We start from the raw sequence: 24107 nt of genomic DNA, 5'->3' as shown, positions 1-24107 counted from the left end.
CCCAGACTGGAGTGCAATGGTGCGATCTCAGCTCACTGCAACCTCTGCCTCCTGGGTTCAAATGATTCTCCTGCCTCAGCCTCCCAAGTAGCTGGGATTACAAGTGCCCACCACCATGCCCAGCTAATTTTTGTATTTTTTAGTAGAGATGCGGTTTCACTGTGTTGGCCAGGCTGGTCTCGAAATCCTGACCTTGTGATCTGCCTGCCTTGGCCTCCCAAAGTGCTGGGATTACAGGCGTGAGCCACTGTGGCCAGCTTAATTATGTATTTTTTTTAGTAGAGAAAGGGTTTCACCATGTTGGCCAGGGTGGTCTCAAACTCCCAACTTCAGGTGATCCATCCACCTCAGCCTCCCAAAGTGCTGGGATTACAGGCGTGAGTCACCACGCCAAGCTAATTTATTTTTTGTAGAGATGGAGGTCTTGCTATGCTGTCCAGGCTGGCCTCGAACTCCTGGCCTCCAGTGATCCTCCGCCTGCCTTGACCTCGTTACAGGTGTGAGCCACTGTGCCCAGCCTGGGAAGTCCTTCTTTTGGTCTGTGCCCTCTCACACACTCTTTCCAGCTCAGCCAATACAGGGGAAGGGAAAGTGGGAGCCAGGGAAGCTTCCAGGTTCCCACAAGGGTCTAACATTCTGCCTCTCCCTTTTCCTCTCATCTTCCCTTTTCAGGGTCTCTCCCTCTATGCTGGTGGCAGGAGGGGAGATGGGGTTAATGGGCAGACGAATGGACTCAAGACTTACAAACTGTCCTTTAATGGCACTGAGGCTGAGGAACATTAATAATTTATCACACGGGAGTCCCCAGAAGCCCTGTCCCCATGAACCCCTGTGGGCGGAGGAGAGAGGCGGGGACTCCGGGTGCTTCCTGAGAGGGCCGTGTGTTGGGAGCAAGATGACATATTCAGTCCAGGCACACGGAACATGCACTCAGGAAGCGGGGAGTGAGAGAGACCCATCCCCCACTCCGAGGATGGGGGCCAAGCCCCCTAAAAAGGCACAGTGGCAGGGCAGGTTTGGCAGAGTGGTTGAGTGTCAGGGGTCGACAAAGGACACCATGATGTAGCGTGTGCCCCGGGTCGTGGGCAGCCCCTCGTGGTAGTGAGTGAGGCGGCCGGGGTGCAGGAGCGCCCAGCCCTTCCTCGGGGACGAGATCACGCAGTCGTAGCGCAGGAAGCGGCAGCCGCCTCCCTGAAAAGAGAAGGGAGAGGAAACATGGAGTGAGCAGACATGGGGCCTGGGGAGCAGGCAGATACAGGGGGCGGGGCGGCCAGGTGAGGGGACACGGTACGGTGACAGACCAGTGCAACAAGGGAGAAGGCAGATATGGGGGGCTGGGGTGCCCGTAGACAGGAAGATCCAGGAGAAGGCTGAGGCCGCCTGCCCAGAAGAGATCTAGGAGCTGACACCCACAAAATCACTGGGGAATGGGCAGGGCGGGGAGCCGGGGGTGCATGCAAGGGCTCTAGGTGGGGACCCGAGGGTCCCGAGGTGAAGCATGGGTGGGTGGTGTGGCTGGGGCGCACCTCATAGTCCAGGCCCTTGTGGTTGAGGGCGACGTTGAGGGTGAAGGTGGATGAGTCATGGTGTGGCCGCAGAGATGGCTGCTCATCTGGTCGGTAGCGAACCACAAAGTTCATCACCGCCCGCGCCTGGGAGAGAGGAGAGAAGACGCTGCGGGGATGGCTGCGAGCGCAGGATTTTATTTTTTTTTGTATTATTATTATTATTATTTTTGAGACAGTCTTGCTCTGTCACTCAGGCTGGAGTGCAGTGGTGCGATCTCGGCTCACTGCAACCTCTGCCTCCTGGTTTCAAGCAATTCTCATGCCTTAGCCTCCCGAGTAGCTGGGATTACAGGCATCTGCCACCACGCCCGGCTAATTTTTGTATTTTTACTAGATGATTAGGTTTCACTATCTTGGCCAGGCTGGTCTTGAACTCCTGACCTCAGGTTATCCACCCACCTCGGCCTCCCAAAGTGCTGGGATTACAGGTGTGAGCCACCAACACCTGGCCATTGCAGGGGATCTTCAGGGAGATGATGGTCCCTGCCCAGGGAGGGGAGGGGCGGCAGGATTCCTGCATGGGAGAGTCTCACTACTCACTGGCATTAGATTAGGGCCAAGCCTTGCCCCAGGTCTCAGCCTGGCTCCCTCCCTCCCCTGGGCTGCCTCCTGTAGCATCTCATTTCCCTGGGAACTAAAGTGCATGGAGCCCAAATGCTGCGGGGGCCAAAAGGGGTCTCTGTGGAGACTTCCAGCCTGGGACTGGGGTGGGGAAGGTGGGGAGGCAGCGGGCAGATGGGCAGCGCACCTTGGTGTGGTAGCCGGGAAACAGGCTCTCGGTCATGGGGCCCACATATGTCCGCAGCAGCTGCAGCCATTGGTCCTCGTACCCCACCTGCTTCATGTGGATGTCCACAGTGGGCACATTCTCGTAGCCTCCAGCCAGCCTTGAATCCTGGGGGCGGTGGGCACTAAGCCACCCCGCCCCTCCAGCCACGGTGCCCCCCCCAAGGGGCAGTCCAGCCTCCTTCCTCCTGTGCCCCAGCCTTTACACCTGTGCTCCTCTGTGTGGAGCAGTCTTCTTTGCTACTTCTCAGCCTGACTCACTGCTCCCGGCCCTTCAAGTCTCAGCTAAGATGTCACCTGTCCTGTGAAGCCCCCTAGTCCTCCCAAGTCTGGGTCAAGGCTTCCCCGTGGCTTCCACAGTACCCAGGCTGCTCGTCGCAGCCTTAGAAGCTGTGTGGCAGCTGCTGCTCACAGCAGGGCAGAGCTCGGCCGGCACGAGGCATTCCTGCAGTGCAAGCTAGGACAGTGACCCAGAAACTTTCCTTTTTTCTTTTTTTAGAGACAGAGTCTTGCTCTGTCACCCAGGCTGGAGTGTTGCGGCATGATCATAGCTCACTGCAGCCTCTAACTCTGGGGCTCAAGTGATCCTTCTGCCTCAGCCTCCTGAATAGCTGGGACCACAGGCACATGCCACCATGCCTGGCTAATTTTGTGTTTTTAGTAGAGATGGGGTTTCTCCATGTTGATGAGGCTGGTCTCGAACTTCCGACTTCAGGAGATCCACCTGCCTCGGCCTCCCAAAGTGCTGGGATTACAGGCGTGAGCCACCATGCCTGGCCCAAACCCAGCTAATTTTTAAATTTATTGTAGAGACAGGGTCTTGCTATGTTGCCCAGGCTGGCCTCAAACTCCCTGGCTCGAGCAATCCTCCTGCCTTGGCCTCCCAAAGTGCTAAGATTACAGGCATGAGCCACTGCGCCCAGCAGTAAATATTTCTTAAATACATGAATGAATGCAGTTGTGACCCCAGGGTCTGTCTCCCCCTTGGGGTTTTAGTAGAGAAAAAGGGAGTTCCCCCTCTTTGCTCCCATTTTCCTGATTCCATTGTTCCTTTACCAGATCCCGCACCTCCTCCTCCCGGGAGCCCTCTGCCTTCCTCACCCAGGCCCTTACCTCATGCCGCCCGCCTGACCACTGGCCATAGTGCTCCATCTCCGCCACCAGCTCATCACACATTTGTTCTGACAGCAGTGGGAACCAGTACACGTCCGGGCATGGCTGAGGACGGGGCGGGGGAGAACAGGGCTAGCTGACGCCACAGAACGGGGAAGGGGACAGGCAGTGGGCAGAATAGGAAGGGGCAGGGAGGAGCAGGGAAGGCTCTGTGAGAGCAGCTGGGGACCTGCCAGGTAGGGCCTGGGGGAGTGGCAAGGCTGAGAGCCGGTATCTGGCACAGCAGAGGTGGCAGAGGGTCCTGGAGCCCCTTGTGCTGGGACAGGGGTTTCCAAACTTCCATAACAGTGCATCCCTCTTTTTTTTTTTTGAGATAGGGTATTGCTCTGTCACCCAGGCTGGAGTGCAGTGGCACAATCATAGCTCACTGCAGCCTCGACCTTCTGAGCTCAAGCGATCCTCCTGCCTCAGCCTCCCAAGTAGCTGGAACTACAGGCACATGTCACCATGCCAAGCTAATTTTTTCTTTTCTTTTTTTTTTGAGACAGGGTCTCGCTGAGTCACCCAGGATGGAGTGCAGTGGCATGATCTTGGCTCACTGCAACCTCCGCCTCCCAGGTTCAAGCGATTCTCCCACCTCAGCCTCCAGAGTAGCTGGGACTACAGGTGCGCGCCATCACATCTGGCTAATTTTTGGTTTTTTTTTGTTTTTTTTTAGTAGAGACAGGGTTTTGCTATGTTCCCCAGGCTGGTCTCAAACTCCTGACCTCAAGTGATCCGCCTGCCTCGGCCTCTTGAAGTACTGGGATTACAGGCATAAGCACCACTCCTGGCCTAATTTTTTATTAAAAAAATTTTTTTTTGTACAGACAGATTCTCGCTATGTTGCCCAGGCTGGTCTTGGACTCTTGGCCTCAACCCATCTACCCACCTCGGCCTCCCAAAGTGCTGGGATTACAGGCATGAGCCACCGTGCCCGGCCCCATTCTTCTTTAAAGATGTGATTTCAGCCAGGCGCGGTGGCTCACGCCTGTAATCCCAGCACTTTAGGAGGCTGAGGTGGGCGGATCACCTGAGGTCAGGAGTTTGAGACCAGCCTGACCAACATGGTGAAACCCCATCTCCACTAAAATACAAAAATTAGCTGGGCATAGTGGCATGCGCCTGTAATCTCAGCTACTTGGGAGGCTGAGGCTGGAGAGTCGCTTGAACCTGGGAGGTGGAGGTTGCAGTGAGCCGAGATCATGCCATTGCACTCCAGCCTGGCAACAGAGCGAGACTGTCTCAAAAAACAAAACAAAAGAAAAAAAAAAAAACGATGTGATTTCATTCGTAACACCAATATACCCAATACACAGGAGAGGAGAGGCCATCTGATCAATGCCAGGTTTGGGATCAAGAGTCCTATCTGCTCGGCCTTTGCCTTCATCTTGCCTGAACAGAAAATCCTCAGGCCCCTGGGGAACTCAGTGTGAAAACTTTGAATCCAGGTGGGAGCCCCCAAGAGGTGATGGCCATGAGGGCGGTGGGGGCTGCACGGGCTCACCTGCTCCACGATTCCCTCCCCTTCGAGGGCCCGGCTGTAGTTCTCATGGATGTACTGCTCCTTCCAGTCCTGCGGGAGGGTGGGGGGTACAGCAGATCTGTGGCCCCCTCACTCCCAGCCCTCAGGGGACCGCCCCCTCCCGCTCAGCATCCTGCGCTGGCAGCAGCCATCACATTTGGCGTCTTCCTTAGCACAGGGCGGGGAACCTGTGTGCTCTGGGCGTGGGGGGTCCTACTCACGACGGGGTTGTCGAAGATCTGCCAGAGGTCGGGGTGCAGGTGCTCCGTGTCGTATCGGGAAGTGGCCAGGAGCCGGCCAAATTCATGCTGATTGCTCAGATGGAGGAAGATGCCCTGTAGTGGGGTGGGGGTGTCCATGATGCAGGCCATGCCCACAGTCTGGGATGCTGCCCCCAGGCCACACCACGCACCCGCGCTCACCTTGTCTCGAAAGCTCTTACAGAAGGCCATGTCCGGGTCCGTGTCACTGCCTGAGAACACGTCCCTCTGGGGCAGCTCCGTCCGCAGCGTATCCCCCCGGATCACATAGGCCTGCGAGATGTATGGCACGTTCCACACGCCCCTGGAGGCACCGACAACCGTGGTCAGCTGGGAGGGCGGCCCCCCAAATTCTGCCCAGCTCATCCCGGGAAGTCCTTCTTCCCTTAGAGTATCGCAGTCCCTGAACATAAGGCTCCTGCATGTCCCTTGTCAAGCACTGCTTGTCACAACCGCCCCATCTCTCAAAACGCAGTCAGTCCCTACCCCAAGCTGTGGCACTTCTTTTTTGTTTCTTGTTTTTGGCTTTTGAGACGGAGTCTTGCTCTGTCACCCAGGCTGCAGTGCCGTGGTGTGATCTTGGCTCACTGCAACCTCTGCCTCCCAGATTCAAGCAATTCTCCCACCTTAGCCTCCCAAATAGCTGGGATTGCAGGTGCCCACCACCATGCCCAGCTAATTTTTGTATTTTTTGTAGAGATGGGGTTTCACCATGTTGGCCAGGCTGGTCTTGAACTCCTGACCTCAAGTGATCCGCCTGCCTTGGCCTCCCAAAGTGCTAGGATTACAGGCATTGAGCCACCATGGCCGGCCCTTGTTTTTTATTTTCTTGAGACAGGGTCTCCCTCTGTTTCTAGGCTGGAGTGCAGTGGTGCAAACATGGCTCACTGCAGCCTCAACCTCCCAAATTCAAGTGATCCTCCCACCTCAGCCTACGTAGTAGCTGGAACTACAGGCACGCACCACCGTGCCCAGCTAATATTTTAAGTTTTTTGTAGAGACATGATCTTGCTATGTTGCTTAGGCTGATGTTAAACTCCCGGGCTCAAGCAGTCCTCCTAACTCGGCCTCCCAAAATGGTGGCATCAAAGGTGTGAGCCACTGCACCCGGCCTCGTGGCACCTCTGACTGGTGACTACTCCAAACCCCTGAGAGTGGGGGCCTTGGGTCTACCCGGGCCCTGGGTCGGAGGAGGCAGGGGGCTGCAGGCTGGCGGGACTCACACTCGCTTTCGCTGCACCAGCTCCACGTAGTCCTCGGAGCGGGCGTAGTACTCATCGGGGCTCAGGGCGCCCCAGAAGTTGGACCACAGCTTACCGTGGCGGGACAGCATGGGGGCGATCACCTTCCTACAGACAGGCAGGGGTGAGGGCTGGGCAGACGGGAGCAGGCCTGGGGAGCCCCGTACCCAAGGCAGAAGTGGGGTTCCCAGGGCCTGTTGGGGTGCCCTCCGGCTGCGGGGAGAGGGGGTAAGCCACCTGTTCTCCTCAATGAGGATGCGCAGGGTCTGTAGGTTGGTGAGGACGGCGTCAGCGTCCAGGCTGAAGTAGAACTCACACTCGGGGTCCTGCCGACACATGTCCCTGGAGGTAAGAGGCGAGCTGAGACAGCGGCGGGTGAGGAGGCAGTGTGGATGGGGGGACTGGCCCACGCCCCCATGAGAAAAGGAGGGAGGCAGTGTCTATCCTTCCTTCCCTAGGCTCTCTGCTGTCTGGGTGAGCTGGTAAGGGCGGGGGTGACAGCGTGGGGGCTGCAAGGACGCGAATGGGGAGGCTCAGGAGGGGCTGGACGGGTGACAGGTGAGGTGAGGGCCAGGCATCAGGTGGCAGCAACCCCCACCCTGCACCCTCATCCCACCCCCTCCTCCCCGCAAGCACCCGCTCACATGGCCATGTCCCTGGCCTCTCCTGGGCTCAGAGCCTCCTCCGGCCCTACCAGCTTCACGACTGCGAAGTGGTCCTGGAGCTGTGGCCAGGAGTCAGCGATGTGGGGCTCATGGAAGACCTCCTGGGAGGGGATGACATAGGCGGATGGGCTCAGAGGGCAGGGAGGCGGCACCTGAGGTATGGGGGGTGCTGCGGGAAGGAGATGGGGGTAGGGGCACGGGAGTTCTGATCAGGGCAGGGGAAGGGTGCCTCGGGAGAGGCTCCAAGATCGGGGCGGTGGGGGGCGGTCTCACGTTGTTGTGCAGAAAAAGGGTGACCCTGTCAGGGGGATAGTCCAGGAGCAGCAGCCGCTGCAGGAAGCGGGGCAGAAACGGAGTAGGCTGTTCCACAAACACGGCCAGAAACACCCGGGGGGGAGGCTGGAAGATGCACCACACATGGGCTCAGAGGGAAGCCTGGACTTCTCCGTTGCCCCCACCCACCCTCCACCCTGACAGGTGCAGGGACCCGCGAGCGGTGGCCCCACCACCACCCAGCCCACTGTCCTTGCACCTCCTGCTCAGCATGCTGCCCTCTCGTGCCCCTCCCTGGCACCCCCACCTCACCTGCCCCCCCGGGAGTGTCCTCCGGTCCCGGTTGCAGAAGCCACAGCCTCCCTCGGGAGTCCAGCCATTGGGGACGTAGTTTCCCAGGTAGTTGAGCTGCAGCTGTCGGGGAGAGACTGAGACTGAGTGGCTGAGGCCTCCAGGGGTGGAGGTGGGGATCAGGCACCTCTGGTATGGGGGCTGGGAAGGGCTGGCTTCTCAGAAAGGTTGGAGGTGCCCGGGGGTTGGGGCAGGGCAGGGCGGCGGTTGAGACCACTGGTGGCACCTTAGTGGGACCGTTTCCATGGACCACAACGGGGAGCGTGTCATAGGCCACATTCCGGATACGCACACGGTTCCGATCAAACTTTAAAACCACTTCATCTGGGGAAGAAAAAGGTCAGGCTTCAGACTCCCTTTCTCTGGGAGCTGCCAAGCAACATGTTCTTCTAAATACGGGGTCCCATATTATCCAGGGAATAAAGGGACACCAGGGCCATCCTAGAGTGTCCCTCGTTGTGGGGCAGGAACCTTTGGGTTCTGACCAGGCTGCTGGCCCAGAAAGCTCCATTGCCTACTACCTGCGTGATCATGTCACAGCTGGGTGGAAGGGGAGGATGAGCTGAACTGGGGTCCACTAGGAGCCTCAGCATCCCTACCCCTCCTCATATTCTCCCTCTCTTTTTTTTTTTTTTTTTGAGATGGAGTCTCACTCTGTCGCCCAGGTTAGAGTGCAATGGTGCGGTCTTGGCTCACTGCAGCCTCTGCCTCCTGGGTTCAAATGATTCTCTTGCCTCAGCATTCCAGCTAGCTGAGACTATAGGCGCATACCACCATACTTGGCTAATTTTTGTATTTGTATTTTTTGTTTTTTATTCTCAGATGGAGTCTCACTCCTATCACGCAGGCTGGAGTGCAGTGGCGCGATCTTGGCTCATTGCAACCTCCACCTCCTGGGTTCATGCGATTCTCCTTCCTCAGCCTCCCAGGTAGCTGGGATTACAGGCACACACCACTACACCTGGCTAATTTTTGTGTTTTTAGTAGAGACGGGATTTCGCCATGTCAACCAGGCTGGCCTCGAACTCCTGACCTCAGGTGATCCACCTGCCGTGACCTCAGGTGATCAATCCTGCCAAAGTGCTAGGATTACAGGCATGAGCCACCACACCCGGCCTAATTTTTGTATTTTTAGTAGAGACGGGGTTTCACTATGTTGGCCAGGCTGGTCTCAAACTTCTGACGTCATGATCTGCCCGCCTTGGCCTTCCAAAGTGCTGGGATTACAGACATGAGCCACTGCACCTGGCCTCCTTTTTTTTTTTTTTTTTTTTGAGGGAGTCTCTGTTGCCCAGGCAGGAGTACAATGGCGCAATCTTGGCTCACTGCAACTTCCGCCTCCTGGGTTCCAGTGATTCTCCTACCTCAGCCTTCTGAGTAGCTGGGATTACAGGTGCTCGCCACCATGCCCGGCTCATTTTTGTACTTTTTTTTAGTAGAGCCGGGTTTCTGCTATGTTGGCTAGGCTGGTCTCGAACTCCTGACCTCAAGTGATCCTCCTGCCTTGGCTTCCCAAAATGCTGGGATTATAGGCATGAGGCACCGTGCCTGGCCTCTCTCTCTCCCCATTCTCCCCATCCCCTGAGGCAAGTCACCAACCCCTCCACAAGCTGCTTTCCTCATCTGTATGAGAAGGATAACCAGGGACCTTCCCTTTGTTAAACGAAATCACAGAGTAGGCCGGGCACAGTGGCTCACGCCTGTAATCCCTGCACTTTGGGAGGCTGAGGCAGGCGGATCACCTGAGGCTGGGAGTTCGAGACCAGCCTGGCCAACATGGTAAAACCCTGTCTCTACTAAAAATACAAAATTAGCTAGGCGTGGTGGCGCATGCCAGCTACTCGGGAGGCTGAGGCAGGAGAATCACTTGAACCCGGGAGGCGGAGATTGCGGTGAGCTGAGATTGGACTATTGCACTCCCGCCCAGGCAACAAAGCGAAACTCCATCTAAAAAAAAAAAAAAAGCCCCTGGCCTGGTGCCCAGGTGCAGCATGTGTGCAACAGATGCCAGACACATTTTTGCCTCCCTTGCTTCTAGTACCATCAGCACAGTGCAACTCACACAACCAGCCACTCAGACGCCCAATAAAACCACATAGAGGTGGACTCAGATCAGCCCAGCTCCTCCAGAAGCCTCTCCCAGCTCAAGACCCCAAGCTGCAGAGGCTGCGCACTGCCCACCTGCGGCTGTCTTCCTCCTCACCTAAAGCCCCGTTGAGGTTCTGAAAGATCCGAGACTTATGATCCAGATTAAGGCTGAGTTTCTCCTAAATGGAATGAGATGCGATAGAGTGGTTAAAATGGAAGGAGTGGGAAGGACATCATTTCTCTCTTCTCTCTCTCTCTCTTTTTCTCTCACTTTTGTTGCTTAGGCTGGAGGGCAATGGCATGATCTCAGCTCACTGCAATCTCTGCCTTCCGGTTCAAGCGATTCTCCTGCTTCAGCCTCCCAAGTAACTGGGACTACAGGAGAGTACCACCATGCCTGGCTAATTTTTGTATTTTTAGTAGTGACAGGGTTTCACCATGTTGGCCAGGCTGGTCTCAAACTCCCGACCTCAAGTGATCCACCAGCCTCGGCCTCCCAAAGTGCTGGGATTACAGGCGTGAGCCACCGTGCTTTTTCTTTTTTGTGAGAGACAGAGTCTCATTCTGTCACAGAGGCTGGAGTGCAGTGGTGCAAAACATCCTCAAACTCCTAGGCTCAAGTGATCATCCCACCTCAGCCTCCCAAGTAGCTGGGATTACAGGTGTACACCATGAAGTCTGGCTAATTTTTTTTTTTTTTGTAGAGATGAGGTCTCAACTATGTTGTCCCGGCTGGTCTTGAATTCCTGGGCTCAAGCAATCCTCCTGCCTAAGCCTCCCAAAGCGCTGGGATTACAGGCGTGAGCCACCACGCCCAGGCACACATTTTTCTCTTTACAGCTCCCTTTGCCCCTCCACTCCCATTCAGCCTGAGGCCTCCACTCCCACAGAGGTGTGGGATGCACCCACTCCTCTGTCTTCCCTACCCTCAGTCCTGGGTCCAGGTAGAGCCGTGTGTAGAACAGCTGGTCATCGTCATCATCCTTGTACTTCCACTGGCGCACGATCTGGTGGATGGTGGTGGCAAAGCCGATGAATCCTGATGAGGAGGGGAAGTGTTGACCCCGAGACTCCCAGGGTCCCAGGGCCTGTCCCCCAGGCCCTCTCCAGCCCTCAGGCACCTTTAACACTCTGTCCCACCGCTCTTGGCCCCTCTGCCTTGGGCACCTTGCCACTCACCACCAGAGTTGAGGAAGCGCTTCCCCGTGCCCACCTCAGGGTACTGCTCCGCCAGCCCCCACTCGGGCCAGCAGAAGCTCTCTGCAGAGAAGAGCAGGCGGCTGCCACTCTGGACGAACTTCTTCAGCAGCTCTGAGGGGCTGCCGGCCAGAACCACATCGTAGCTGGGTGAGGAAGGGGAGGATGAGCAGGGGTCCACTGGGAACCTCAGCATCCTTACCTTGCTCCCTATCCCAAGCCCCGTTACCTGTCCACAAACATGATGATCATATCCTCCCTGTCAGCGTATTTCTCCATTTCCTTCTTGAGCCACCGGACCTTCTGTCCTCCACCGACTGTTCGGGCCACATCACCCCCTCGCCACTCCTCTCCCAGGCCCAGGGTCTGCGGAGAAGATGCCTCATGCCAGGCAAGGGGTGGGGAGTTGTCGGGGGGGGAGGGGGGGAGCTCCTGACCAGGCTCACCGTGGGGACCTGGGCATCCAGACTTCAGCCTACCCCTCCTGCTGGGACCCCCTCCCAGAGGCTTTTCCCTCTCCTCACCCGCACGGTGTAGTTGAAGAACTCCGCAGAGCGCAGGAAACGCAGGTACCCCTCGGTTTCAGCTGTGGCCACAGTCATCACCAGCAGATTCTCTGTTACCAGAGGGAATTGGCACTTGGGATCCACCGCCCAGCTCCGGGCCCCACGTGCTTTGCTGTCCTCCCTCTCACTCGACTTCTCTCCCTTTCTTCCTTCCCATTCTTAAACTCTTCTCACCCAGGAACACTCTGACCCCAGGGAGGACAGGGTGGGAGTGGCGCCCAGGAATTCCGAGTCCGTTTGCACAGGGAGGCTGGAAACCTCAGTTCAGGGTGGTAATGGGCAAGGGGCTTGGCGCGACTCAGCCCCAAGAGCACGCTGGGCGGCGGACGGGACAGACACCTCCTCGAGCCCCCGACCCTCTCCGGGCCAGGCTGGCAGGCACGTCAGCCTCTGCCCCCTTGACCGCGCCGGGCCTCCCCGGGATCTCACCTGGGTTTACCGGGTCTCGGCCCCGGGGCCGGTCGGAGGCTGAGGCCGCAGGGGGCAGCAGCAGCAGCAGCAGCAGGAGCCGGAGTCCTGGCCCCGAGGAGGTCATGGTGGGGAGCGGGCCCAGACAGCACCCAGGATCCTGGGACCTCAGCTACGCGCCTGGATCCCAGCTCCGGAGGGGAGCTCCGGGAAGGGGACGCTCGGGCTGCTGTGCAGCCGCCGCGGGGAGCAGCTGGGCTGGGGCCACGCCCTGGAAAAAAGGCGTATCCGGAGGCTGCAGAAAGCTCCAGATGCCGGCGCCGCAGACAAGGCGAGGATTGTCCCGGGCGCACGGGAGGCGGGGGAGGGGCGGCAGCTCGGGCCGGCGGGCGGGAGACAGCGACTCTGGGCCGAGCCCCCCGCTTTACACATGTGGAAGCTGAAACCTGGACAGGGGAAGTGACCCCTGGCGGTGGGTCCGGAGGGACGCGGGGGCGGGTCCTGGCAGCAGCCCTGCCGGGAGAGTGCGGGCGGAAGACGGGGAGAGCTAGGGGGTGGCGGCGACAGGGAGGGAGGAAGCCCAGGAGTCCGCCGCGGGACGGAGGCCTGGGGGAACTGGGAGCTGAGCTTTCTGCAGAGGGCCACTAGGAACCTCGGATTGCCCACGGAGGCCAGTCCGCTGGGATCAAAGCCACTTTCTTTGACAGTTCGGCCCACTTCCTTTTCTGCCCGGGGAGAAGCTCCAGGGTCTGCCTTTGTGATCAGAGCATCTTCACAAGGACCAAAGGAAAATAAGGTTTCTCGTAAGAACACCGTGAGCACATCTTTAAAATGACCCATTTCGTGGCTCCTACAAGATTTACACCTCCACACTGAGGCCGGAAGTAGTTTTGCCCCTATAAAACATGGCAAAAAGCTTTCTTGTCTCCAAGGAAACGCCACGTAATGAGTCAAAGCGGTGGCGCACGCGCAGAAGTACAAGCCACCGGAAGTGATGGCGCCCCTACCAACGCCGTGGGTTTAGTACGCGTGCGCAGCAGTCTCTTCCGACAGTTGTGTTGTGCAAATGGTGGAGAAGAAAACTTCGGGTATGTGAGCCCCCGCGGTTCGCCCCCTTCCCCTTCCCAAGTCCAAACCAGTCCTAGAATTTTCTTACCTAGTCATTCCTCTTTTTTTTTTTTTTCTTTTGAGACGTGGTCTCGCTCTTTCACCTAGGCTGGAGTGCAGTGGCGTAGTCATAACTCACTGCAGACTCGAACTACTGGGATCAAACCATCCTCCCATCTCAGCCTCCCGAGTGGCTGGAGCTGAAGGCATGAGGCACCACGCCTGGCTAATTTTTAATTTGTTATGTGATGACGGGCTCTCGCTATGTTGCCCAGGTTGGTCTCCAACTGTTGGCCTCAAAGCGATCCTGCCGCGTGGGCCTTCCAAAGTGCTGGGATTACAGGCGTGAGCTGCCGCGCCCGGCCCCAGCTATTCCTCTTAAATCCCTTCCTTAGCCCTCGGGTCCTGGCGTTGACCATTCACGTTTTATTGATGCCTGCCCCAAACCGGGCGCTGGGGATGAAGAGGAGAAAGATCCCTGTTATCCAAGCATTGGCTTTTTTCTGGAAGGGGGACAGAAATGCAGACTTACCACTGTATTTCACTGTGATTTGTGCTATGGCAGAGGGAGGCACAGCGCCTGCGAACAGGGAGGCGTGGCTTCTAGCCCAGGTTCTGAGAGGCAGGGGACTGTGAAACCTTGAAGGAAAAACGAAAAAGCTTGAATTGAGTCTTGAAAGTCTAGTTAGGGTTTCTCTTAGTGGGAACCTCACGTGCAAAGGCAGTAAAACAAGAAAAAACCTAGTCCCTTAGGAAACCAAGTCCACAGTTTGGATTTTACAGAGTGATAAGAAAGGATGGAAAACTGGGGAAAGGTTACATTTTGAAAGGCATTATACACACTGCCCAGGAGTTTGAACTCTGTGGGGAAGCATTGGAGAGCTAGCAAAGGCTTTTTTTTAGATGGAGTCTCGCTGTGTCACCCAGGCTGGAATGCAGTGATTCTATATAGCTCACTGCAGCCTCAACCTCCCACGCTCAAGTGATTCTTCCGCCTCAGCCACCTGAGTAGCTGGAACTACAGGTGGGTGCAGGCCGCCATGCTGGGCTAGTTTTTATATTTTTTGTTGAGATGGGTGTCACACTATGTTGCCCAGGATGGTCTTGAACTCCTGAGCTCAGATGATCCTTCTGCCTCAGTCTTCCAAAATGCTAGGATTACAGGCATGAGCCACTGCGCTTGGCCCTTTCAGTTTTTCTTTTCTTTTCTTTTTTTGAGATGGAGTCTCGTTCTGTCCCCCAGGCTGGAGTGCAGTGGGGCAACCTCGGTTCACTGCAAGCTCCGCCTCCTGGGTTCACACCATTCTCCAGCCTCAGCCTCACAAGTAACTGGGACTACAGGCGCCCGCCACCACACCCAGCTTATTTTTTGTATTTTTAGTAAGGACGGGTTTTCACCGTGTTAGCCAGGATGGTCTTGATCTTCTGACCTCGTGGTCCGCCTGCCTCAGCCCCCCAAAATGCTAGGATTACAGGCATGAGCCACTGCACTTGGCCCTCGGTTTTTCTAAGGCATCGCAGTCTCCCAGCCATTACTGTTTTCATGTTGGCCTCAAGGCCTGAAACACCCTGCTGTCTCCCCTGAGCCAGGCCATTCACCAGTTAGGCCTTAACCTAGACTTACCTTCTTCTGGGAGGTCTTCCCTGACTACTCCAAGGCCAGGTTGGGTGTTTCTGTCCTGGGCTCCGCAGCACTTTATACTTCCGTATCCTAGCCTACCCCATGCCGTACTTTCTTTGTTTGTTTGATTAATCATTTGTGTTGGCCACTGGACTGTAAGCTTTTGTATCCCTAGAACCTAGAGCACTGCCTGGCATTTGGAAGGGAGACAGAGTAGTACGGTGATCACAATCATGGTTTTTTTGTTTGTTTGGTTTTGGGTTTTTTTTTTTTTTTTTTTTTGAAACAGGGTCTTGCTCTGTCGCCCAGGCTGGAGTGCAGTGGCACAAACACAGCTCACTGCAGCCTTGAGCTCCTGGGCTCAATCAATCCTCCCGCCTCAGCCTCCTGAATAGCTGGGACTACAGGTGTGCGCCACCACGCCCGGCTAATTTTTGTATTTTTTTGTAGAAACAGGGTTTTGCCATGTTGCCCAGGCTGGCCTCAAACTCCTGGGCTCAAGCCATCCACCCACCTTGGCCTCCCAAAGTGCTGAGATAACAGGCATGAGCCACTGCACCTGGCAAGGTCACGCTTTTTGATGCTGGGCAGTTCTTTGACTTCTGACCTGGCCACTTGCTAGCTGTGTGAACTTTGGACACATTTCTTTTTTTTTTTTTTTTTTGAGGCAGAGTCTCGCTCTGTTGCCCAGGCTGGAGTGCGGTGGCCAGATCTCGGCTCACTGCAAGCTCCGCCTCCCGGATTTACGCCATTTTCCTGCCTCAGCCTCCCGAGTAGCTGGGACTACAGGCGCCCGCCACCTCGCCCGGCTAGTTTTTTGTATTTTTTAGTAGAGACGGGGTTTCACTGGGACACATTTCTTAATGTCTAAATGTTGGTAAGTTGGAGATGGAATGATACTGTCCCATACAGTTGTGATAAGGGTTAAACGGTTCAAGCGATGCAAAGAGCTGAGCACGGTGCCTGGCTCATAGTAAGTGTCCAACAAGTGATAGCTACTGGGGCTGCTGCTGTTATTATTATGGTTAACAGGTGGGTAACGAATAAAGAGATATATTATGTAAAATTATCAGAATGTGGCAAACAGCTGATAAGGCAATGAGGAAGAAGTTTTTTGTTTTTTGTTTTTGAGACAGGGTCTCGCTCTGTCGCCCAGGCTGGAGTGCAGTGGCACGATCTCAGCTCACTGCAACCTCCACCTCCCAGGTTCAAGCGATTCTTGTGCCTCAGCCTCCCGAGTAGCTGGGATTACAGGCATGTGCCACCACGCCCTGCTAATTTTTGTATTTTTAGTAGAGACCAGGTTTCACCACATTGGCCAGGTTGGTCTCGAACTCCTGACCTGAAGTGATCTGCCTACTTCAGCCTCTGAAAGTGCTGGGATTGCATGGGTAAGCCACTATGTCCAGCCGAGGAAAGAGGTTTAAAATAACTTCTACGTTTCTAGTTTGGATATCTGCATAGGTGGTTCTATTCGCTTAGAGGGAATCTGCAGGAGAAGCAGATTTGGATGGGAAATTTTTTTTTTATTTTGAGTTGCAGTATCCACAGGGCCAGTCAGTGACTTTTTTCTTTTTTTCTCTTTTTTTTTTGTTTTGGGGACAGTCTTGCTCTGCCAGTCAGGCTGGAGTGCAGTGGTGTGATTACAGCTTGGTGCACACTGCAGCCTCAACCTCCCGGACCCATACAATCCTCCCACCACAGCCTCCCAAGTAACTGGGACTGTAGGCGTGTGCAGCCACGCCCAGCTTATTTTTCAATTTTTTGTAGAGATGGGATTTGTCTATGCTGCCCAGGCTGGTTTCTAACTCCTGGCATCAAGTGATCCGTTAGCCTCCCAAAGTGCTGAGATTACAGGCGTGTGCCACCACGCCCGGCCTCACCAAGCGCTGGCTGCATGGCCAGTTCTGGAGCCCGGGAGCAGGTTCTGGGTTGAGGGAGTCACCCTGGGAGTTATTTGCTTGTGGGTGATCATCAGAGCCCTTTGTTTGGGTTCGAAATCCCAGGAAGAGTGCGTAGACTGAGCAGAGAAGGGGGCCAGCCACCTCCATAGAGGCAGGGAGAGCAGCCGAGCTGGAGCCGGAGGATTGCTAGATGTGGAGAAGGCCTGCAGTCTTGTCACAGAAGCAAGCAAAGGGTGGACAGGGCTCAGGTCCCCGGAGGAGGAGGAGGAGGAGGAGGAGGAGGAAGGCACACTGGAGCCTGGAGTGTGGGTGGTCCCCCTGCAGGTGTCAGATTTCGGGGGTCGAGGAGAGGATGGGAGGTGAAGAAGCAACACTGTCACATGAGTTATTCTGAAGGAGAAGGAGCCGTGAAGCCGAGTAGACACACGAGTGTTACCAGCTTTTTGATGGAAAGGAAAGTGCCGGTTGAGGAGAAGGGGTTGAAGATGGAAGATGGAGGGAATGGGCTGGAGGTGAAGGCTTGGGTTCAGTGGTGGGACTTAGGGGGCCCCGGGGCAGGGGTGTGCCCACTTGGCATCATGTTTGCGGGTGGGTGGCCTGGAAGATGAGCGTGTCCAAGCGTGGGTGGCCCCTGGTTCCTTTGAGGTAGGAGGTGAGATGTTGAGCGTGAGGGCCATGTGCATTGAGGGCTCAGGACAACCTGGAAGCCCCAGGGTGCCATGACCTCCCCAGTCTGCAGTGAGCTGTCTCCAGGAGGGGGCTCCTGGAGAAAACAGGCGGGAAAGACTGAAAGGGTCTCAGCTGGCGGGACAGGAAGCATGGGCCCGGAGGCTGGCCTGGGAGGAGACGAGGGGACCCAGGCCTTGGCGATGGGGATGAGATCAGAGAGCTGCAGCTTCCACCCTGGGTGCCTTCCTTGCCCTGCCCAGAGCGGCAGCCACACTGCTGTTTCTCAGAAGCCTTGTGACTTTGTGTGCCCTGCCCCATCCAGTTCGCTCCCAGGACCCCGGGCAGCGGCGGGTGCTGGACCGGGCAGCCCGGCAGCGTCGCATCAACCGGCAACTGGAGGCCCTGGAGAATGACAACTTCCAAGATGACCCCCACGCAGGACTCCCTCAGCTTGGCAAGAGGCTGCCTCAGTTTGATGATGATGCGGACACTGGTGAGGCGGATGGAGGAGGAAGCGGGGGATGGGACTGAGAGGAGGCAGGAGAGTCTGCCCAGCTCAGGCTGCGGGAGGACCCAGGAGCTCCTGGTGCCTCTGCCAGTGACTGGCTGCCATGGCTGTGAGCAACCACACCCCCTTTCTGTGCCTCAGTTTCCTCTCATGTATGTGAAATAAACAAGAGAGACTGGATGAGCTCTGACATGAGGCCTTAGGCTTGGGGGCATGGAGGTGACGGTTGGCTGGGATTGGAGAATTGGGGTGGAGGGCAGAGGCTGGTAGCGAGAGACCGACTTAGAGCCAGGAGGGCAGGGCCAGGTGTGGTGGCTCACACCTATAATCCCAGCACTTTGGGAGGCTAAGGTAGGCGGATCACTTGAGGTCAGGAGTTCAAGACCAGCCTGGCCAACGTGGTGAAACCACATCTCTACTAAAAATACAAAAACAAAATTAGCCAGGCATGGTGGTGGACACCTGTAATCCCAGCTACTCAGGAGGCCAAGGCAAGAGAATCACTTGAACCCGGGAGGTGGAGGTTGCAGTGAGCCAAGATTGCACCACTGCACTCCAGCCTGGATGACAGAGTGAGACTCTGTCTCAAAAAAAGAACCAGGAGGGCACATGGGCACGGGGAGTGATGAACCAGAGAAAGCTGCTGTCTTTCTGGGCAAGTGCCAAGCAACTGATCGCCTTTGACCCCTAGGAAAGAAAAAGAAGAAAACCCGAGGTGATCATTTTAAACTTCGCTTCCGAAAAAACTTTCAGGCCCTGCTGGAGGAGCAGGTGAGAGGAGGGTCGGCCTGGGAGGACCTCACAGGGAAGGGGTGAGCCTGGCCCCAGCAGGTGTTTGCTGCGCGGGTGGGTGGAGGAGTCTTAGAGCCGGCCCCTTGTCTCTGCAGAACTTGAGTGTGGCCGAGGGCCCCAACTACCTGACGGCCTGTGCGGGTCCCCCATCGCGGCCCCAGCGCCCCTTCTGTGCTGTCTGCGGCTTCCCTTCCCCCTACACCTGTGTCAGCTGCGGTGCCCGGTACTGCACCGTGCGCTGTCTGGGGACCCACCAGGAGACCAGGTGAGTGTGAGACCTGCTGTCCACACCCACTGCCTCCTTCCCACAGCCTCCCCAGACCTCTCTCCCCTCATCCTGGCTTCCTCTCTGTCTGCAGGTGTCTGAAGTGGACTGTGTGAGCCTGGGCATTCCCAGAGAGGAAGCGCCGCTGTGCACTGCCTGGCCTTCAGAAGGACAGTTTCATCACCCAGTGGAGGGGGAGCTCTTCCTGGACCGAGGGAGGAGCCGCTCATTCACCCAACAAAACTGTGTCTTATCTGCCAGGAAAGAGCAACCTCACTCCTGGGAACGGTCTGGCAGGTAGGCTGGGCCCCCAGTGCTGTTAGAATAAAGAGCCTCGTGCCGGAAGCCTGCCTGTTTGGTCGTGGTGTGTTTGAGGTGATGGCGATGGGTCACCTGTCTCTCCTGCTCATGGCTCCATCTCTTCCTCCTGCCTCCCACTCACCCCTGCCACTGTCTGCCCCTCTGTGTCCCTGATCATGAGAGATTCTGTCCCATTCTCCTGCCACCCCCGAGCCCCTGCCCTCCTTGGCTACTTCTCGTAAGTCTTTTTGGTTATTGATTTAGTTGTTTAAACTATTTTATTTATTTATTAGAGACAGGGTCTCACCCTGTAACCGAGGCTGGAGTGCAGTGGTGCAGTCTCGGCTCACTGCAACCTCCGCTTCCCAGGTTCAAGGGATTCTCCTGCCTCAGCCTCCCAAGTAACTGGGATTACAGGTGCCCACTACCATGCCCAACTAATGTTTTTGTATTTTTAGTAGAGTTGGGGTTTTGACGTGTTGGCCAGGCTGGTCTCGAACTCCCAACCTCAGGTGATCCACCTGCCTCGGCCTCCCAAAGTGCTGAGATTATAGGCGTGGGCCACCGCACCCGGCCATGATTTTACTTTGTATTTCTCCAATTGCTATATTTTCAAAGTACAGCTAGGCTCCAGGGATGGGTGACAGGGAGGTGGCAGGAGGACTGTGGAACAGGTGCAGAATGGTACCCCGGAGGGAGCTGGGCCTGTCTTTGTCTTAAGGTACTTAAGCAAAGGGGAGTGGTCGAGTCCTTATCCTTGGTGCTGCCAGACCGAGGGAGCAGTTGTCCTTAGGAAGCCCGTTACCAGGACCTGCAGTGTGTGAAGTTATTAGCAGTACAGAAAACCCAGAAGTTTCTGGGAAACATGACAGAATTCATGGTATAGATCTAATTTGTCCAACCTGCAGCCCACATGTGGCCCAGGATGATTTTAGTGCAGCCCAACACAAATTCGTAAACATTCTTTTTTTTTTTTTTTTTTTTTTTTTTGAGATGGAGTCTCGCTTTGTTGCCCAGGCTGGAGTGCAGTGGCCGGATCTCAGCTCACTGCAAGCTCCGCCTCCCGGGTTTACGCCATTCTCCTGCCTCAGCCTCCCAAGTAGCTGGGACTACAGGCACCCGCCACCTCGCCTGGCTAGTTTTTTGCATTTTTTAGTAGAGACGGGGTTTCACCATATTAGCCAGGATGGTCTCGATCTCCTGACCTCGTGATCCGCCCATCTCGGCCTCCCAAAGTGCTGGGATTACAGGCTTGAGCCACCGGGCCCGGCTCGTAAACTTTCTTAAAACATTATGAGATTCTTTTGCGATTTTTTTTTTCTTTTAGCTCATCAGCTATCATTAATGATAGTGAATTTTATGTGTCTCCCAAGACAATTTTTCTTCCAGTGTGGCCCAGGGAAGCCAAAAGAGTGGACAGCCCTGTATTAGAGGTCCCTGGTCTTGGTGGCCCTGGGTGCTGTGACACATGTGAACTTCTTATACCTATCCCTTGTCTAAATGAATTGCAAACTGTAATCTCGTAAGGTCCTTTTGGTTGCTGAACCCGGTTAACCTCATAGCAAAGCAAGTGCTTAGTAAGTATCCGTTGAACAGATGACCTCATTAAGATATTAGAGAGATCCAGCAAAGTCAATGTTAGGCACCATCTTTCTTTTTTTTTTTTTTTTTCCCTGAGATGGAGTCTCGCTCTGTCGCCTAGGCTGGAGTATAGTGGCACCATCTCAGCTCTCTGCAACCTCCACCTCCCAGGTTCAAGTGACCTCATGCCTCAGCTTTCTGAGTAGCTGGGATTACAGGTACCCACCACTATGCCCAGCTAATTTTTGTATTTTTTTGTAGAGATGAGGTTTCAACTTGTTGGCCAGACTGGTTTCGAACTTTTGACCTCAGATCATCCACCAGCCTCAGCCTCCAAAGTGGTGGGATTACAGGTGAGAGCCACCATGCCTGGCCAGTCACCATCTTAGGCCTTCACTTTTGGGTTCTTTCCTGGGGGTTGGCTCAAGTATTCGCCAGGGTTTTCCTGAGGAACTGCCTCCCTTTCTCTGAAGACTTGCAGCTGGGCACGCGGTACTGGTTTTGGTGTTAGCTTCATGTTGCGGGGCTGATGTCAGGATTCAGAGACAATCCAGGTGAGGTGGTTTTTCAAGATGGCTCAAAATTCTTTGTCCTCCCATTAGAAAGTGGAGTGTTATGGCTGGGCGCGGTGGCTTACACCTGTAATCCCAGCACTTTGGGAGGCTGAGGTAGGCAGATCACTTGAGGTCAGGAGTTTGAGACCAGCCTGGCCGACATGGTGAAACCCTGTCTGTACTAAAAATACAAAAATTAGCTGGGCATGGTGGCGTGTGCGTGTAGTCCCAGCTACTCTAGAGGCTGAGGCAGCAGAATCGCTTGAACCTGGGAGGCGGAGGTTGCAGTAAGCTGAGATCGCACCACTGCACTCCAGCCTGGGCAACAGAATGAGACCCTGGGTAAGAACAAAAAAAGGCCAGGCGCAGTGGCTCACGCCTGTAATCCTAACACTTTGGGAGGCCAAGGCAGGTGGATCACCTGAGGTCAGGAGTTTGAGACCAGCCTGGCCAACATGGTGAAACTCCATGTATACTAAAAGTACAAAAATTAGCCGGGCATGGTGGTGGGCGCCTGTAATCCCAGTTACTTGGGAGGCTGAGGCAGGAGAATTGCTTGAACCTGGGAGGTGGAGGTTGAGCTGAGATCTTGCCACTGTGCTCCAGCCTGGGCAACAGAGTAAGACTCCGTCTCAAAAAAAAAAAAAAAAATTAGCCAGGCATGGTGGCATATGCCTATAATCCCAGCTACTCAGGAGGCTGAGGCAGGAGAATAGCTTGAACCCGGGAGGCGGAGGTTGCAGTGAGCTGAGATCGCACCATTGCATTCCAGCCTGGGCAACAGAGTGAGACTCCGTCTCCAAAAAGAAAAGAAAAGAGGCCGGGCGCGGTGGCTCAAGCCTGTAATCCCAGCACTTTGGGAGGCCGAGACGGGCGGATCACGAGGTCAGAAGATCGAGACCATCCTGGCCGACACGGTGAAACCCTGTCTCTACTAAAAAATACAGAAAACTAGCCGGGTGAGGTGGCGGGCGCCTGTAGTCCCAGCTACTCGGGAGGCTGAGGCAGGAGAATGGCGTGAACCCGGGAGGCGGAGCTTGCAGTGAGCTGAGATCCGGCCACTGCACTCCAGCCTTGGCGGCAGAGCGAGACTCCGTCTCAAAAAAAAAAAAGAAAAGACAAGACTATTTCAGGGCTGAACAACACCATCTGTGCTTCTCCGTGGCGTCCTAGGCCGGGATTCCCGTCCAGCTTGCACTGTCAGCACAATCTCTTTGGATTCTTTCCTAACTTAGCTGACTGTTTCATATTTTGTGGTTATAAAAAGAGGCACATTGGTTCTGCTCAATGTAAGATTTCTCTCCCCAGTGACGTACTCTGCCTTCTAAAATGACCTTGAGAGGACAGGGCTGGACCCTGAGGGCCTCTGGTTGCTCTCTGATGCCATCCATGACATTCTCTAGGAAGCTGAGTCCAGGGTCTTTGCACCCCCATTGAAAAATCATAATTCGGCCGGGCATGGTGGCTCATGCCTGTAATCCCAGTAATTGGGGAGCCTGAAGCAGGCAGATCGCTTGAGGTCAGGAGTTCGAGACCAGCCTGGCCAACATGGTGAAACTCAGTCTATACTAAAATTACAAAAATTAGCCAGGTGTGGTGGCTCATGCCTGTAATTCCAGCTATTCGGGAGGCTGAGGCAGGAGAATTGCTGGAATCCAGAAGGCAGAGGTTGCAGTGAGCTGAGATTGCGCCACTGCACTCTAGCCTGGGCAACAGAGCAAGACTCAGTCTCAAAAAAATGAAAAGGCCGGGCGCGGTGGCTCAAGCCTGTAATCCCAGTACTTTGGGAGGCCAAGACGGGCGGATCATGAGGTCAGGAGATCGAGACCATCCTGGCTAACACAGTGAAACCCCGTCTCTACTAAAAAATACAAAAAACTAGCCGGGCGAGGTGGCGCACGCCTGTAGTCCCAGCTACTTGGGAGGCTGAGGCAGGAGAATGGCGTAAACCCGGGAGGCGGAGCTTGCAGTGAGCTGAGATCCGGCCACTGCACTCCAGCCTGGGCAACAGCGCGAGACTCCCTCTCAAAAAAAAAAAAAAAAAAAAAGAAAAAAAAAAGAAAGAAAGAAAACCATAATTCCCCAAGGAGAGCCTGAAACAATTTTGCCAGCTTCCTTCGTGAAGGAAGATTTTTTCCTACCTTGGGAGACACCTGGTCTTTGGGAAATCTGTACTATGCTAGAAGGTTCTAGGAGGTAAACCTAGTGTCATGAGATAGGGGCAGCACCACCCTTTCCTGGGAGCACAGAGGAGGAAGAGGTTGGTGCCAGGATCTGGAAGTCTGGACACTGGGGCGGTTACTCCTAAGAACCTCAATGAGGCTGGGTGCTGTGGCTCAGGCCTGTAATCCCAACACTTTGAGAGGCTGAGGCAGGAGGGTCTCTTGATCCCAGTGGTTCAAGACCAGCTTGGGCAACATACAGAGACCCCGTCTCTACAAAAAAATTTAAAAATTAGCCAGGTATGGTGGTGTATGCCTATAGTCCCAGCTACTCAGGGGAGGATGGCTTGGGCCTGGGAGGTTGAGGCTGCGGTGGGCAGTGATCACTTTACTGCAGTCCAACCTGGGCAACAGAGCGAGACCCTGTCTCAGAAAAAAAAAACAACAAAAAAAAGATCTTGATTGTAATTGATGTGAGTTAGGAGAGCCAAGAATTCTGGGAAGCAGGACAGTTGTGTCTTCAGTCTTGGAGAAATCCTGGTTTGAGTGCTTACTAGTGGTGTA

At 55.3% G+C, this 24107-nt stretch overlaps 3 protein-coding genes across 3 annotated transcripts in view; 2 read left to right on the top strand and 1 right to left on the bottom strand.

Moving 5' to 3' along the window:
* The window catches only part of ZNHIT1 (zinc finger HIT-type containing 1), a 71880-nt gene extending 52589 nt beyond the window's left edge, over positions 1-19291 (top strand). Inside the window, exons 2-6 of the mRNA XM_050783899.1 lie at positions 13114-13168; positions 17704-17874; positions 18581-18660; positions 18777-18946; positions 19041-19291. Of these exons, the coding sequence (XP_050639856.1) occupies positions 13147-13168; positions 17704-17874; positions 18581-18660; positions 18777-18946; positions 19041-19062 (465 nt within the window). The 5' untranslated portion in view covers positions 13114-13146 and the 3' untranslated portion in view covers positions 19063-19291. The remainder of the gene's footprint in view (positions 1-13113; positions 13169-17703; positions 17875-18580; positions 18661-18776; positions 18947-19040) is intronic.
* CUX1 (cut like homeobox 1) overlaps positions 1-24107 on the top strand; it is a 1083765-nt gene that overhangs the window by 10913 nt on the left and 1048745 nt on the right.
* PLOD3 (procollagen-lysine,2-oxoglutarate 5-dioxygenase 3) lies at positions 741-12622 on the bottom strand. The gene is made up of 19 exons (XM_050783684.1): positions 12102-12622; positions 11631-11722; positions 11336-11472; positions 11089-11252; positions 10836-10948; positions 10025-10088; positions 8048-8145; positions 7783-7884; positions 7471-7596; positions 7177-7298; positions 6770-6874; positions 6515-6640; positions 5454-5595; positions 5253-5366; positions 5014-5082; positions 3468-3572; positions 2317-2463; positions 1527-1652; positions 741-1191 (listed from the first exon to the last, which is right to left on the bottom strand). Exons 1-19 carry the CDS (start codon positions 12205-12207, stop codon positions 1036-1038), a joined length of 2214 nt encoding a protein of 737 aa, XP_050639641.1. The 5' UTR covers positions 12208-12622; the 3' UTR covers positions 741-1035.

The sequence above is a fragment of the Macaca thibetana genome, chromosome 3 (assembly GCF_024542745.1).
Source record: "Macaca thibetana thibetana isolate TM-01 chromosome 3, ASM2454274v1, whole genome shotgun sequence".
NCBI classification, from domain to species: domain Eukaryota; kingdom Metazoa; phylum Chordata; class Mammalia; order Primates; family Cercopithecidae; genus Macaca; species Macaca thibetana.
Note: the sequence above shows the minus strand (reverse complement) of the source record. Positions and strands in the feature narration are given on the sequence as shown.

What these genes read in the sequence shown, in the direction of transcription:
- PLOD3 (XM_050783684.1), bottom strand. Translation starts at nt 12,207, where the DNA reads ATGACCTCCTCGGGGCCAGGACTCCGGCTCCTGCTGCTGCTGCTGCTG. An exon ending in CCCTTTTTCTGCACAACAAC is followed by an intron (nt 7,299 to 7,470) that starts GTGAGACCGCCC and finishes ATCCCCTCCCAG; the next exon opens with GAGGTCTTCCATGAGCCCCA. An exon ending in GAGGCCAGGGACATGGCCAT is followed by an intron (nt 6,875 to 7,176) that starts GTGAGCGGGTGC and finishes TCTTACCTCCAG; the next exon opens with GGACATGTGTCGGCAGGACC.